Source organism: Cheilinus undulatus, linkage group 12 (assembly GCF_018320785.1).
Source record: "Cheilinus undulatus linkage group 12, ASM1832078v1, whole genome shotgun sequence".
NCBI classification, from domain to species: domain Eukaryota; kingdom Metazoa; phylum Chordata; class Actinopteri; order Labriformes; family Labridae; genus Cheilinus; species Cheilinus undulatus.
Genome location: NC_054876.1, coordinates 17,693,622 through 17,707,960, shown reverse-complemented (window position 1 = coordinate 17,707,960; position 14,339 = coordinate 17,693,622). Strand labels below are relative to the sequence as shown.

General features: G+C 36.5%; 2 protein-coding genes across 3 annotated transcripts; one reads left to right on the top strand and one right to left on the bottom strand.

Annotated features, from left to right (window-relative positions):
* Nucleotides 1–1,125: 1,125 nt before the first annotated feature.
* On the bottom strand, nucleotides 1,126–2,514 carry supt4h1 (SPT4 homolog, DSIF elongation factor subunit). Its single transcript, XM_041801809.1, has 5 exons — nucleotides 2,319–2,514; nucleotides 1,946–2,052; nucleotides 1,783–1,838; nucleotides 1,509–1,562; nucleotides 1,126–1,391 (listed from the first exon to the last, which is right to left on the bottom strand). Exons 1-5 carry the CDS (start codon nucleotides 2,385–2,387, stop codon nucleotides 1,324–1,326), a joined length of 354 nt encoding a protein of 117 aa, XP_041657743.1. The 5' UTR covers nucleotides 2,388–2,514; the 3' UTR covers nucleotides 1,126–1,323.
* A 2,075-nt stretch (nucleotides 2,515–4,589) lies between these two features.
* On the top strand, nucleotides 4,590–13,033 carry hsf5 (heat shock transcription factor family member 5). Of its 2 annotated transcripts, XM_041801989.1 has the most exons (7): nucleotides 4,590–4,669; nucleotides 5,431–5,900; nucleotides 6,208–6,501; nucleotides 9,049–9,140; nucleotides 9,221–9,577; nucleotides 12,537–12,653; nucleotides 12,764–12,854. In XM_041801989.1, exons 2-6 carry the CDS (start codon nucleotides 5,441–5,443, stop codon nucleotides 12,618–12,620), a joined length of 1,287 nt encoding a protein of 428 aa, XP_041657923.1. In that variant the 5' UTR covers nucleotides 4,590–4,669; nucleotides 5,431–5,440; the 3' UTR covers nucleotides 12,621–12,653; nucleotides 12,764–12,854. The 2 variants fall into 2 exon arrangements, with proteins under 2 accessions (XP_041657923.1, XP_041657925.1); XM_041801991.1 differs by lacking the exon at nucleotides 12,537–12,653 and having other exon boundaries at nucleotides 12,764–13,033.
* The last annotated feature ends 1,306 nt before the right edge of the window (nucleotides 13,034–14,339 follow it).

The following is a 14,339-nucleotide window of genomic DNA, read 5'->3' as shown; positions in this document are numbered from 1 at the left end:
TTAACATTTGAAATAATTTCTTTCACCTTTAGGGCTTGTATGTTTATGGCCCCTAATTTTCAAGCCTTGGACTTAAATCTTAAGATGGAGTAACAAGACAAGACAGTCTCAGCCGACAGCTTTTTGTCATGACTTTGTTGTCATGTTTTTCCCATTGACCGGGCCCCAACGAGGACGCTTTAACACATTTTGCAGGCTTGAATGGCAGCCTTGAGTGTACTTTGTTAAATGTTGCCTACTTACGGTGGCACTTTTTAAAAAAGCTTGCCCGCTTGTAGGACACTTTGTTATATGTTGCCAAATTAAAGGTCAACATAGAGTACACTTTGTCATATTTTGCCCACTTGTAGGGCACTTCTTAAACAGGGTATCCTGGAGGGTGCTTTTTCAGGTTGTTTACATTCCATAGGACAGTGTTTTTCTACAAATATTAGGGCACCAGAAACCATTTAAAATCTTTTTTGAAAAGATTGTGACTCCTTTGGGGGTCCTGATTTCCACTTTGGAAACTGAAATGTTAAAAAGCTATTTTTAGGGATACACAGTATTGATTTTTGCTGATATGCCAATATTTCCAAACTCCTATTAGCAGACACTGATATGTATATAGCTTTTTATTGTTATAAAGTGTCTCTTGTTAAGAGAGGCTGAGTTAAGCAGAGCTGAGAGAGGAGCTGGGAAGTAGATAGTCTGAGTTGTTATACATTTGGAGGTTCATTTAAAATTTTCAGGGCTCACTGAGGGCTTCATCCAGTTTAGCACCCTAGGCAACATCCTATACCTGAAGGTACAATTGTACATTTTGCTGATATATGAAATATACTGCTGTTATGTACAGCCATTATTCGGCTTCAAAACAGGTAGAAGTGTTTGTATCTGCGGATACCATTATCATGCCGATAGTTTTGTGCATCTCTTCTATTTTTGTCTGGATCTTCTTGCTCATTCCAACTGTTGCATAAATACACACAGGAATGTAACTTCTCTAAAACACAAATCTACTTTGAGATTCATTTTTAGATATGATTTGGAATCTGATATAGACTTTTACTTCAGAATTGTGTGACAAATGTCACTGAATAAGCAAAGCTTCCTTTCCAGAGACTAAGAAGAGACTAACTCACATTTGTTATAAAACTGATTTTTAATTTTGTCGATCATTCAAAGAAATAAAAAACATTTTCAACACATTCTCTCCACCTTTAGCACCCATACCAATATTCATAATAACAACACAACAAAAGAAATAAACAGCTGAAAGCAGTTCCAAGAGACATCACAGACATCCTCAAAGGTAGTCCCTCTGTTGGTAGCATATGTGGTCTATGTCTTCACTGCTGTATCTCTGGATTTGTAGATCACTCCTCTGCTCTTCAACTCTCTCACCACACCTTTGGGTAAGGGAAAAATGTTTAAACAATAAGTAAGAATGTTACTGAGAATTTACATTCCCTTGTTAAAGCCTCCTATTTACAAAGTAAATATAGAATCAATAAAGAGTAGCATACCTGGAGGTAGTCTGCCTGTCACTGAAACTGCATAAACACCTGGTTTGAAGTTTCCTGTTGAAGGGATCCAAAATATACCCCAGTTTAAAAACTCATAGATCAAAATTGCTTCCATTTTTGAGCTTTTGAACAGGGCAGTAGGAGCTAAATTTGTCTGTTTTGATTCTGAATGTAAGCAAAGTTTCTATTTATAAAAACATAAAGGATACCAACCAGAATAACCAGTAAAATGCATTTAATAATGAGCCTTCTTTGTTCAAGCATACATCCTTACCTATCCTCTGCCATTTAGCTACCCAGCTGTCCTCAGGACTCATCATGGCTATCACACTGTGGGCAAACAAACAGCATTGGTAAGCAAAAACAGACCAGTTAATGTATATAAAGCTCAACTTTAAATGGTATAATCAAATAATCACCGTGAGCTCAGAACTTACCCATCAAACGAAGAGCTTGTGCATTCATACACCATCTCTCTGTTCCCCTTCATTTGAAGGTAAGACTCACAGTTGTCACAGCCATCATATTCAAACTGGTCAATGGTCTGAAACAGTCAGGTACATTCAGAGTTAGTGGTTGGAAAAATGATTTCACCACGTTAAATGGAGGTTACAAATAGATGAATTCATTTAAACTAAAGGTACAAACCGCTTATGATACACTGTGTGTACCATAACTTCTTATCAGCTACATATTATGTTAACTGTTACAGATTCTAAGTTTGTTAGCGCTGGTTGCTTCAATTTAGCCAAACAGCTAGCTAGCTAGCTAGCTAGCTTAACCATTTCTTTCTTTTAAACCACGGCTTACCTTCACTAACGAACACAAGAGACAAGCTCGCAGATGGCGGAGGTCTTTAGGGACCGTTTCCAATGCCATTATTAAAGGCTTATGGAAAAATAACGTCGATAACACAGAAATATAAAACGGATTACTGTTGAGAAGATTTTCGATGCGCTGGGGAATTACGTCACCACCCAAGAGGACCCAACCAAGGTCCGGTACAGAGCTGTCCGCATTTTCTGCCTGTATGAAAATAATTTTATGTACAATAATATGAAATTAAATGTTAATAGCAAAGGTTTTCTAAGTACACTGTATAGTTACGCACACACCATACGTTCACTCTACTATTTTCATACAGATGTATACAATGTACAGAGATTGAGATTTATTCTTCACGTTTACCAACCGTCTCCCCTATTAACTTAGGCACTTAACACAACCGTACGGGGGCGTGTTGCATTCACTTCAAAATAAAAATTTAACAAAATCCTGTTTTTACGACCTAACTTTTTCATAAAAACAGGATTTTTTAAAATTTATTTTAGATTTTCCTGTTTTTTTCGAGATACTATCTCCTTAAAACAGGAATTTATTTATTTTTGAATTTCCTTTTTTTATGAGATAGTTATGTCGTAAAAAAGGAGGATTTTATTTATTTTCAAGTGAATGCATTACGCCACCGTGCAACCGTAAATAAACACAAAAACTGAAGGGTATCTAGCGGATTAACTCATAGTAACCTATTTGTGAGTGTCTTCAGCCTTAAAATCAAGAAGCAATGGGTGTTTTCAACTGTATGTCCATATATTAAATCGATATGGAGTTTTACTTGACGTAGAGTATAATAAATATAACAAACCATACAATCCTATATTTCCATAAGCTATACTTTACACTCCTGTGTAAAGAAAGAGAAAATCTGCAGGTAAAAAAAGTAAGAAAAAAGTTAATGAAAATATAGACGAAGGAAACAAAGGAGAAGACAGATACATAAATCATTCATTATATAACTTTTTAAAAACAATATGTTTTGGGGCTTTTTATGCCAGAGGACAGTGGATCAGTGATGGATCGTTCGTGAAGGAGCCGGTTCAAGGAGCTGACTCTTCTTCGTGAACGATTTGAGCCGGATCCTGTCTGAGAGCTGTTTTATATCATTATTACTAATACTAATTTATTTTATTATATAGATTGTGTGTGTCTGTTATTTGATTGCTTACCACAGGCACACAATGCATGAAAGATTTGTGTTTGATGGTGTGACATTAATGCTTTATTTCATGTGTGTCATACAGCCCAGCCAATTAGTAGATTTCATCTAACCTGCAAGGTGTTTTGGGGAGACAGTACATTTTGAAAACTAGTTGCATGATATATTAATTGGTTTTAAAAATTGAGCATAGTTGGGGTGAAATACCTGCTCAAATATTAGTCATGTTATGACATTGCTAAAATTGGCAGGTCAAATGAAGCCAAACTGGTATCAGAATGAAGAGCCGCTTGGAAGCGGAAAGATTCGGCTCTTTTTGTTGAGCCAAGCCAAATGATCAGAATCACTGAATAGAGCCATAATTCCCATCACTACAGCGAATAGAGTCTGAAATAGGGATGAGAGAATGGAGGTTAGACGTGCAGGAAAGGGGCTGCAGGCCAGATTTGAACCCCTTTATGGGATGCAACCTAACTACCAGCTATCTGCGCCAATACCTTTGTTAAATAGCTTTGAAAATAAACAGTCTGCTTTTTTAAAGAGGATCTTTTAGGAATGAAGTGGAAATTATTGATCATCAATGTGTTGCTTTTAAAAGAAGGGGCACTTTGAAAACATTTACATAATAAACAGGGTGTTGGCTCTAAAGGATGACTTTTTCAGGTGGAGCTGTTATTTTTGCTCAAATGATGTTGGTTTGTTGGCATTCTAAAATTTCTTAAAAAGAGTGCATGTTTCGGAGTTTTCTAAAGTTAAATATCCGGGGCTATATCCTGGCTACGCCCCGGTTTTAATTTTAATTCCCTAATATTAAAATTCTGTTTTTAACAGAGACAATTCTCCATTCATTTACTGGTATTTTTAGGGACTGAGATGCATAAATATGAAATTAATTACATTATTCAAATTTACTAAAAATGTATTCAGACAAAGTGGGTTTCAAAGAACAAATTGATATATACCATGAAATGATCATTTTTTTCAAGAGGAAATGATAGATTCTGACACAAAAATTGGCCCCTTATGTCACTTCTGTAACCGTTCAATCCTGATGGTTGGCATGGTCACTCGTTTTAAGAAGCAACGTTTTTAACAGCTGTAACGGTCGGGAACAACCAACAGCTCTGGGAACAGAGAAGGATCTGCGGTCAGCGTTGTGATTCAGGTACAGTCATCATCATGCTTCTTTTTAGTATAGAATTCTCAAAAAAACACGAAAATACCTTTATTAATATCAAGTAATCTGTTCAAGAAAATAATAACCAGACTGAGGGAAGATTAGTTAGCATCACCTAAAGTTGTCTAATCGAAGTTAACCGTTCATGCTAGTGTCACTTGCGCACCAGTTATGATAAAGCTAGCAGTTTAGGTCGCAAGGACTGCTTGGATTTTAAGGTCACTTTTATTTTAAGTTCACTCTGTACCTGACTGCAAAATTGTTTTTAATAAGCGCTGGGTTAACATGGGTTCCGTACTTGTTATCAAGCTTTAGAGAGTAAAATTATTCAACTAGGTCTTTTTCTTATTTTAGCTGTTAGCTTAAAGTTGCAGTTAGTTTTGCGTAGCCACGCGAAGATGAGACCCACATGACGACCAAATTGTACTGCATGGAGTTTAAATGTCTGTAACTGCCATGCAGTCTATAAACTGTTAAAATATTTTGCATTTTGAATAATAATAATAAACAACAGGATTATACATTTAAAAACATTAAGGAGAAGTTAGGGGGGGAATTACTTTAATTTCCATTTTTCGTCACATTGTAAATGATAGCAGGCTGCCTTGGTAGTGTTATCGTTGAATGGGACTTTGCAACTGGTATATACTTATCCAGCTAGCATTAGCTTGCAAATTCAGTTGGCTTGATACTTAGATGAGGTGAATCCTTGAATTTACTAACTCTAACATTTTTGTGTGCGATCCTAGAAACACAAGCATGGATGCTGGTAATTGTCCACTGCCTGACAGCATCAACCCTAATAACTTTCCCGCTAAACTGTGGCGTTTGGTGAACAGCCCAGCAAAGCCTGCCATCCGCTGGGACAGCCAAGGCGAGGGCATCCTCATTGATAAGGAACTTTTTGAGAAACAGATCCTGTCTCCCAGCACCTTCCCCATCGAAAACCCCGATGCCTTCAAAACCACCAACTTCTCAAGCTTCATCCGTCAGCTCAATCTTTATGGCTTCAGGAAAACAGAGCCCTTTGATGAAGAAGAGAAAAGTGGGAAGTATCAGCATTTTTACAACCCAATCTTCAAGCGAAATCATCCTGAACTTATTGTGGGACTGAGGAGACTCACTGCCGAGAACAAGGCCAAGATCGAGGCTGGTGAAAACGTCAGCTGTCGGCCCCCAAGTAAATATGCAAGAGTGAGCAGTGGTAATGTTAAAAGAGGTAAGTTTTTCTGCACGTCTTCTGCTGTTCTGCTGTAGATTGTAAAAACAGTACTGTAGTGTTAATATACTAAACTATATTGTAGAATGGTGTTACAGTTGTTGAATGTTTAATTACATTACAAAAATCAAGCATTTCTTTACTCTTTCAATTACTGTTATTTTTATCCAAACCTAACTTAAATGAATATCCCAGGTTTATCATCAGCAGAGCTTAAAACAGTATTTTATTCCCCAAGCCAGTAGGTTCAATTTCACTACAATGGTTTTCTAACAGGGTGCTAATATGATGTTCTCTTTTGGAGCAGAGACGTCTTTGCTGCATACTCCCACCCATCAGAAGTTAACTCATCCTTACTATCCAAAGCAAGTCCAGCCTGGGATAGCTCACAATAGAACCCCAGTCCCACCAAGATACCTGATGAGGGGTCAGGGTGCAGCTCTTTCTCCATCTGTTTTTGCTCCAGACAAAGGGATACCAGCATCTTTCAGTCACCACTATGCTGGAGAAGCCACAGGCTCCAGTGCAATGCATTCTCCACAAGGGTTACTGGCCCATGCAAACCACAGAAATGTACCATATCAGCCCAGATACTTCTCAGGTGAGCATTGCACCACTTTACCTGTTGGACAAGTAAGAAACCACACTTCTTTTAACATTGTACTGAAATTTAACAAAAGTGGGGATAAAACATAGGTCAATTGTGCCCGCAAGGATGCAAAGTAAACTTAATTTGTTCTGACTTGTGCTGCTGACCAGGTCACATTTATAATCTTGATCTCAACGAGTCTGCATATGCTTAAATAAAGATTAGATAAAAAAAAAAAAAATAGTAATAATATGCTAAAGACTGGATGGTATGAACCAAAAATTAATCTTAACGGTCAGGATTATTTGCTTAATCTGCACTAAGTTTGTAAATTGTTTTTGATGATCTTGAAAGGTAGCATCCTAAATGGTCTGTTGAGGGTAGAAGAAGGAAATGATGCACACTGCAGTCAGCAGAGGCAGATATTATTCTGCTGTTTTAATGGTTACAGCTGATATTTTTCTGCTCTTCTATTTTTATTTATTAAGATATTAAAATGCCTCATGATAATGGAGGGAAACTTTCTAATAACAGATGGGTTTTTTTTCAACACAGCTAGGCAGTGAAAACAGCAAGGTACAAAAATCTATCATTATTCAAATGTTTTTTAAACAGTGTAATCATTGATTTACGAGTATTTGTTTACAGTCTGCTGCTCTCTTCTCATCCAGTATGTAGCAGACGAGTGTGAGTGTTATATTTATTTATAAAATTCTAAGTTTGTCAGGGACGATACATAGGCAATGTTGCATTTAATTACAGTCCAACTTTTGCAGTGTAAAAAAGACTTCTAGCCATAGCTAATTTGCAGTCTTTGTCCCTGGTTAGACTTTTCAGGGATGACAAACATGATACAACAGAATGAAACAGACACATGGACAGAAATGTTTTTTTTTCCATATTGCCCATCCTTATCTCAATATATGTTCAACAAATGGCAAAACACATTATGTATCTCATTATTTTTTCTTAAAAGAATTAACTAATGGTTTCCCAACACCAGAATTATAAACTTTCATATGATTCTTTATTCTGTCAGATGATACCACAGCAATGAAACTTAGACATTCAATACTGGGAAATATACTGGGAAATGTTAAGCTTTTAATTTTCAAAATTTGCTGGCAAACTCCCATGCAATGTTTACAAAAACACTGTCACCATTTACGTATACTGGGGTTGTGTCAATTTTTTACATACTGAAATAAGTTAACAAAAGATAAACTTTTTTGTCTCACAAAGTGAGAAATTTGTCTTGGGCTCTTCGCCCGTGCCGCAGCCATAGACAACAATCAAAAACATACAGATTACACATGAAAAACACTTTGACAGAAATACAACAGGAATCAAAGTCCTGTGCAAATGATTTTTTAAACATTTTCAGTCTACAGTGAGGAACCCTGCACCTCTAACCTGAGGGCAGCAGTTCATACTCTGGGTGTAAAACATGAGGTTCATCATTTACAGTGTTAGTGGCCTGCGTGAGAGCAGCCTGCTCTAAAATAGTCTGTAGGGATGTGTGATTTTTACCTCCTATTTTTCCTCATGTAGTGTGAATCAGTGCTCATTGGATTTAACTGCACAGTCAAGTTACCAAACCATGCTGTGATACCGTACCTGATAAGACAGCCTGATTAAAAAACACAAATACACGTCTGGTCAACACCATGAACTCTCAGCCAATGTAGGAAATGTAACTGTTGTAATCTGTTACATAGACAGTCTACATGTGTGCTCCAGCTCAGTGAGTTTTCAGTAACAATAAAGATGTTTTACAATCAAATCAATATCATGCATTCTAAGGTAAAGTATCAATATACATTTTTAGAAGTGATTTTTACTATCAAGTGTATAGAAATTAAAGGATCTTTAGTCATAGATTAAGCAGAAGTCTGCATTAGAGAGAGAGCAGTTGAGGGCTCATCACCACTTTCACACACTTTTTCCAAATGTTTCCAACATATTTGTTTAATTTAGACAGGAAGCAGGAGTCTAATGGCAATTTACCATTATTCAATACAACAAGATACCCAAAAATGGGTAATTAGGACTTCTGTTTATTTATTTAATGTTTATTTGTAAAGGGACAAGTATGAAGCAAGAAACCATTGCCACACACTACAGCATTTTTAGCTTGAGCTAATTTGCAATGCTCGCCCCTGGCTGAGATTTTAAAATATTTTAATTGTTGTGGTATTAAAAAGGGATCAGTATCATTTTAGTTTTCTTTATGATATAGCATTTCAAATATATTAACTTGTGGTTAATACGCCTAGTATTAAAAACAAACAAACAAACAGTAAAACCCGGCAATACCTTACTATATTGTTTGTTTTTCTCAATTTAAACATTTTTTTTACTGAGCATTGGGCTTAACACCTTTTTTTGCAGAAGAATTTAATTTATTTTATTTGAAAATGTATTGGTATGTCTTAAAACTTAATAAACTGCCCATCCTTAGCTAATAATACTGATCATTCATATGTTTTTTTTTTTGTTTCAGCTTAGTCATTTTTTCAGAATAAAAACCTGAAATATTTCCCTTTCTCCTGTTTAAAGCTTGCCATTACTACTCTATGAATCTTGGGGCATCCCAGATGGCCTCGAGTGGGCTTCATGCAGGGCCGTTCTCTCCTTACAAATACTACCAGGTGGGTGACTGTTTCAGGATGATGACTATTCTTTTCATAAACACTATATCTAACATGTGTTTTCTTTTCACTGTTCTTAGGGGAGCTGCCCTGCCAATATGTTCTGTGCTGGGGATAACAACCTGAATCTGCAGAACATGCAGAACCACGAGATGAATAAGAATGAAGTTAATTTGGACAGAATTTTCCAGATAGCAGATGAGGTGATGCAAACTACTCCTGATAGATTACTGATTAAAGTCAAGACCCCAGAGAAGCCAAGCCCTGTGTCTATGCCACCACCTAGTGCCATTCCCATCAGCTTCTCAAAAGAGCCTATTTCTGATGGGCAAATCATAAAGGCAGTCTCAAGCATGGCTAATCCAGCCAAAATGGAACCACAAGAGGAATTTGGGATTTCAATACCAGTGCAGCTGCCTGAAGATGCCATATCTGAGGTAAGGCTCAGTTTTGTAAAGGTGATGAGGTCTAAAAGGAGGGGTTTAAGGTTGTCTTTATAATATCTGAGACAGGGCAATTTGTTTAGCAGTCAGCAGTAAACACAATCATGCAGCCAACAATATGTAATTATGCATGTTAATATGATTATACCAAATGCTTTGAGCTGTGTGCGACTATGCCAGGTGTTGGAGAGAAAAAATAAAAAAAACATTTTAAATTTTTCAGATACATTTGTGTTCTGAAAGTAGTGAAATACTCAGACAAAAAAAGTAAAAAACAAACTCGCAGAGAAACGACAGCAGGCAGGAATTGAAAAAGCCTCCATCTAAAGGTTGGACAAACTGTGTCATTCTACAATCATGTATGGGTCCATTTCCACAAAGTGGTCTGGTTTGGTTCAGTACTGTTTCGTCATGGTTTAGCACAATGAACTCTGAAGAAATCATATTCAAATAAAGCATAAGCACAGAAAAGCAACATGATTAAATATAGTTTGCTACTTTTCGCCCCTGTGCCAAATACACAAAACTTCATCTGCAAAGGCCTACTGTTGTGTCCCCATAAGGCTTGAAATAGAAATAATTTCCATAATGCGCCTCTTTGTGTTTATATGGTATTTACAGTTGAAACCAGAAGTTTACATACACTATATAAAAAGGCACATAAACTTTTTTTTCTCACTGTCTTACATTAAATCAGATTAAACTTTTCCTGTTTTTGGCCAATTAGGATTACCAAAATTATTTCTATTTGCTAAATGCCATAATAATAAGAGAGAGATAATTTTTTAGACAATTTTTTATTATTTTCTTGAGAGTCAGAAGTTTACATACATTTCATAAGTATTTGGTAGCATTGCCTCTAAACTGTATGACTTGGGTCAAACGTTTTGGATATGCTTCCACAAGCTTCTCACAATAGTTTGCAGGAATTTTGACCCATTCCTCCTGGCAGAACTGGTGTAACTGAGCCAAGTTTGTAGGCTGCCTTGCTCGCACATGCCTTTTCAGCTCTGCCCATAAATTTTCAATGGGATTGAGATCAGGGCTTTGTGATGGCCACTCCAAAACATTGACTTTGTTATCCTTAAGCCACTTTGTAACCAGTTTGGCAGTATGCTTAGGTTCATTGTCCATTTGGAAAACCTATTTGCGCCTAAGCTTTAACTTCCTGGCTGATGTCTTGAGATGTTGCTTCAGTATTTCCACATAATGTTCTTTCCTCATGATGCCATCTATTTTGTGAAGTGCACCAGTCCCTCCTGCAGCTAAACAACCCCTCAACATGATGCTGCCACCCCCATGTTTCACAGTTGGGATGGTGTTCTCAGGCTTGCAAGCTTCCCCCTTTTTTCTCCAAATGTAACGATGGTCATTATGGCCAAAAAGTTCAATTTTAGTTTCGTCAGACCACAGAACATGTCTCCAAAAATTAAGGTCTTTGTCTCTGTGTGCATTTGCAAACTGTAATCTGGCTTTTTTATGTTTCTTTTGGAGTAATGGCTTCTTCCTGGGAGAGTGGCCTTTCAGCCTATATCGGTACAGGACTCGTTTGACTGTTGACAATGACACACTCTTACCAGCTTCAGCCAGCATCTTCACAAGGTCTTTTGCTTTTGTTCTTGGGTTGAGATGCACTTTTCGGACCAAAGCACGTTCATCTCTGGGACACAGAACCTAACCTCGTTCCTGAGCGGTATGGTGGCTGGACATTCCCATGGTGTTTATATTTGCGTATAATTGTTTGATCAGATGAACGTGGCACCTTCAGGCATCTGGAAATTGCACCCAAGGATGAACCAGACTTGTGCAAGTCCACAGTTCTCTTCCTGATATCTTGGCTGATTTCTTTTGATTTTCCCATGATGTTACACAAAGAAGCAGTGTGTTTCAGGTGTGCCTTAAAATACATCCACAGGTGTGCCTCTAATTAACTCAAATGTTGTCAATAAACCTATTAGAGGCTTCCAAAGACATGACATTATCATCTGGGCTTTCCCAAATTGTTTAAAGGCATAGTAATCTTAGTGTATGTAAACTTCTGACTTTGAAGAAAGTAATAAAAATTGTCTAAAAAAATCCTTTTCTCATTATTCTGGCATTTAGCAAATAGAAATAATTTTGGTAATCTAATTGACTAAAAACAGGAAAAATTTGATCTGATTTAATGTTAGATGGTGAGAAAAAAAAAGTTTCTGTGCCTTTTTATATAGTGTATGTAAACTTCTGGTTTCAACTGTATATCCATCCACCTTGTCCCTAGTCCTTACAGTACCTTGTGTGAATTCTGGGTGTGACCTTGGGCGGTGTTGTTACTATGTGATAAGACACAAATCCTGATAACTAGAGTGATTCAGAGATTGAATTATGTGAACGTTATCTACTGTATCTCAGATGGGATGATGTAATTATTCATCTTCTTTCAGCTATGGAGGGATGAGAGGACAATATGAAGAAATGTCCTCCTGTTTGGTTAGCCATTTACATTGTAATGAAGACAATAGTGTTTTGTTAAAGGAGGTAGGGGAAAAAAACAAGATAAGTTCAAGCTCATCTTAAATATTTGAATGGATGCTGCTGTTGAAGACACAACTGTAGTTCAGTCTGGTCATTATTACAACCCCAATGGTACCAGAACTCTGCAAAGGCATTTCAGGAAATATAACTCACAACGTATGACACAATCTGGTTAAACATATGATCTAAAAAAATAATCGATATTTTCTAATTTGAGATTCAATTCCTTTTAAAACAACCACTGTTGGTGGTTAGCTACTATGGTTAACCACTGGGACAAATGTGTTTGTTCTACTCTGTATCACTGGGAGTTTCATCCCTAATAATATGCACAGTAGAGCTCCCAGGAATACAAGGTGGATAAGAGAGTGTATAATAGCTTAACAGGATAGCCATATATCATATGCTTACTGCATGGTTTCTTCTGTGCCCTGGCAAGGTTACCAGTGATTATTCAGAGGACAACTATAATGTTATAGTTGTTGAGGACAGTGACACTGCAAATGGTACCAGTGAAGATTAAAGCATTAGCTGTTCAGGAAGTACAGTTTAATAGGTAAGTCTTACAGCAAATATCAAGGGAGCACCTTAAGAACAAATGTTTTTCAAAGGACAGGCTGTTTTTCAGGTCATGGTACTGACAGTTGATTGTATTTCTCATTTTAGGTCTGTGCTTGTTTATTCGATTGGCATGTGGCAAGAGAGGCTTCATTCGGCAAATAATTTGATCTCAAGGTCTCACTTTACACTTCAATGATACTTGGTTTGTAAAAACTTACATTCTTACAAGTTCAAATATTTTTTCAAAAAAGGAAGTTTGGCTTTTTAGATTTTGTGCAGCTTTGTTAGTGAATTTGCTTGCTTTTAGTGGCTTTTGGAAATGTTTGTTTTTGATTATCAGCCATATTTTTTGATGCGATAAGATTTGTCATTGAATTTAAAACCTTTAAAGCAATATTCTGACCCTTTATTTTTGAACAAAATATTACATAAAGGCTTTACAGATGTGTGATTCTTTAAAGTCCTTTAAGTAAATGTGCAATTTATGCAGGATTGCAGCAACAGGTCCGCATGAACTTGATCACTCCCCTTTTTAATGAGCTTTCTTTTGACTTTAAGCAACTTCCAATGTACTAATATTGTGAGGGGATAGAACATTAAAGCAATTTAAGTAAAATGTTTGAATATTTTATCAATTAGTCAGAGATTACTTTGTGATTGAGGCCAATCGGTAGTTTCACTTTCCAACTTTGATGTTTTGCACTGCATCACTTAAATGCTGCAGTGACTTTTAAGACTTGTAATTGTCTGGTTTAGTAACACTGTATAAAACTGTTATTGATTATAAATAAATGTTCTTTGACTCAGTTTAAGAGTTTATGGTTTATTTGTATTATAAACAGGGCGGGAAAGTTACTAATGGGTGGAAAGTAACTAATTACATTGACTCAAATTATGTAAATGTAATTGGCTAGTTTTTTTGGGGGTACTTGTACTTTTGAGTGTATTTTGAAATCAGTACTTTTACTTATACTTAAGTATTTTTATCCAGAGTAACTCTACTTTCACTTGAGCACAGTACTCTTGTACTTTTTTTCCGACTCTGTTGACTTCAAAGTAGCACATAGGGAGAGAATGATTGCACATCACATCCCAAGACAGTTGTTGAACACAGAAACCATTGGAGTGTTGTTTTTGATGTGAGACACATTTGCACTGTAAGTGAAGTTATCCACTGAGTTGGGATTCCAGCCTGTGGCTTTAGGGGCTTCTAAACAGATATGCATATTCTTCCATCAGTGGTAGTCATGTAGAGTGGCCCTATAAAGACACTTTAAAATTGATAAATTTAACTCTATATGAGTTGAATTAGCGCTGCCAATTTTGCTGTGCATTTTACTTTATTATAGAGGTGTGACTTTACCTGACCAATCTGGTTGGAGATCTAGTCTCCTGTTGCCAATATGGAAAGATTATATCTTATTGTGCAAATCCTCAGTAGCCACTTAGTGCTTAAAGTAAACATTTTACTTTTACTTTTTTCTAAACCAGTACTTTTACTTTAGTAAATTTTAAACAAAGTAACTGTACTTTTACTTGAGTGCAAAGGTTTTGTACTTTCCACTCTGATTTTATAGATATTTTATATTTATTTTTTTTAATATTTGTTTATATATTTCAGCACAGTGCATTTTAGTTGTCTTCACTGCTCTGATTCGGTTTGTTTTTTTTCTCCACTAGA

Coding starts and splice junctions, on each gene's coding strand:
- supt4h1 (XM_041801809.1), bottom strand. CDS start 2,387: ATGGCATTGGAAACGGTCCCTAAAGACCTCCGCCATCTGCGAGCTTGT. Junction 1,839..1,945: donor ACAAGCTCTTCGTTTGATGG/GTAAGTTCTGAG, acceptor GTTTGCCCACAG/TGTGATAGCCATGATGAGTC. Junction 1,392..1,508: donor GACAGGCAGACTACCTCCAG/GTATGCTACTCT, acceptor CCTTACCCAAAG/GTGTGGTGAGAGAGTTGAAG.
- hsf5 (XM_041801989.1), top strand. CDS start 5,441: ATGGATGCTGGTAATTGTCCACTGCCTGACAGCATCAACCCTAATAAC. Junction 9,141..9,220: donor CTCCTTACAAATACTACCAG/GTGGGTGACTGT, acceptor CACTGTTCTTAG/GGGAGCTGCCCTGCCAATAT. Junction 9,578..12,536: donor CTGAAGATGCCATATCTGAG/GTAAGGCTCAGT, acceptor TGCCCTGGCAAG/GTTACCAGTGATTATTCAGA.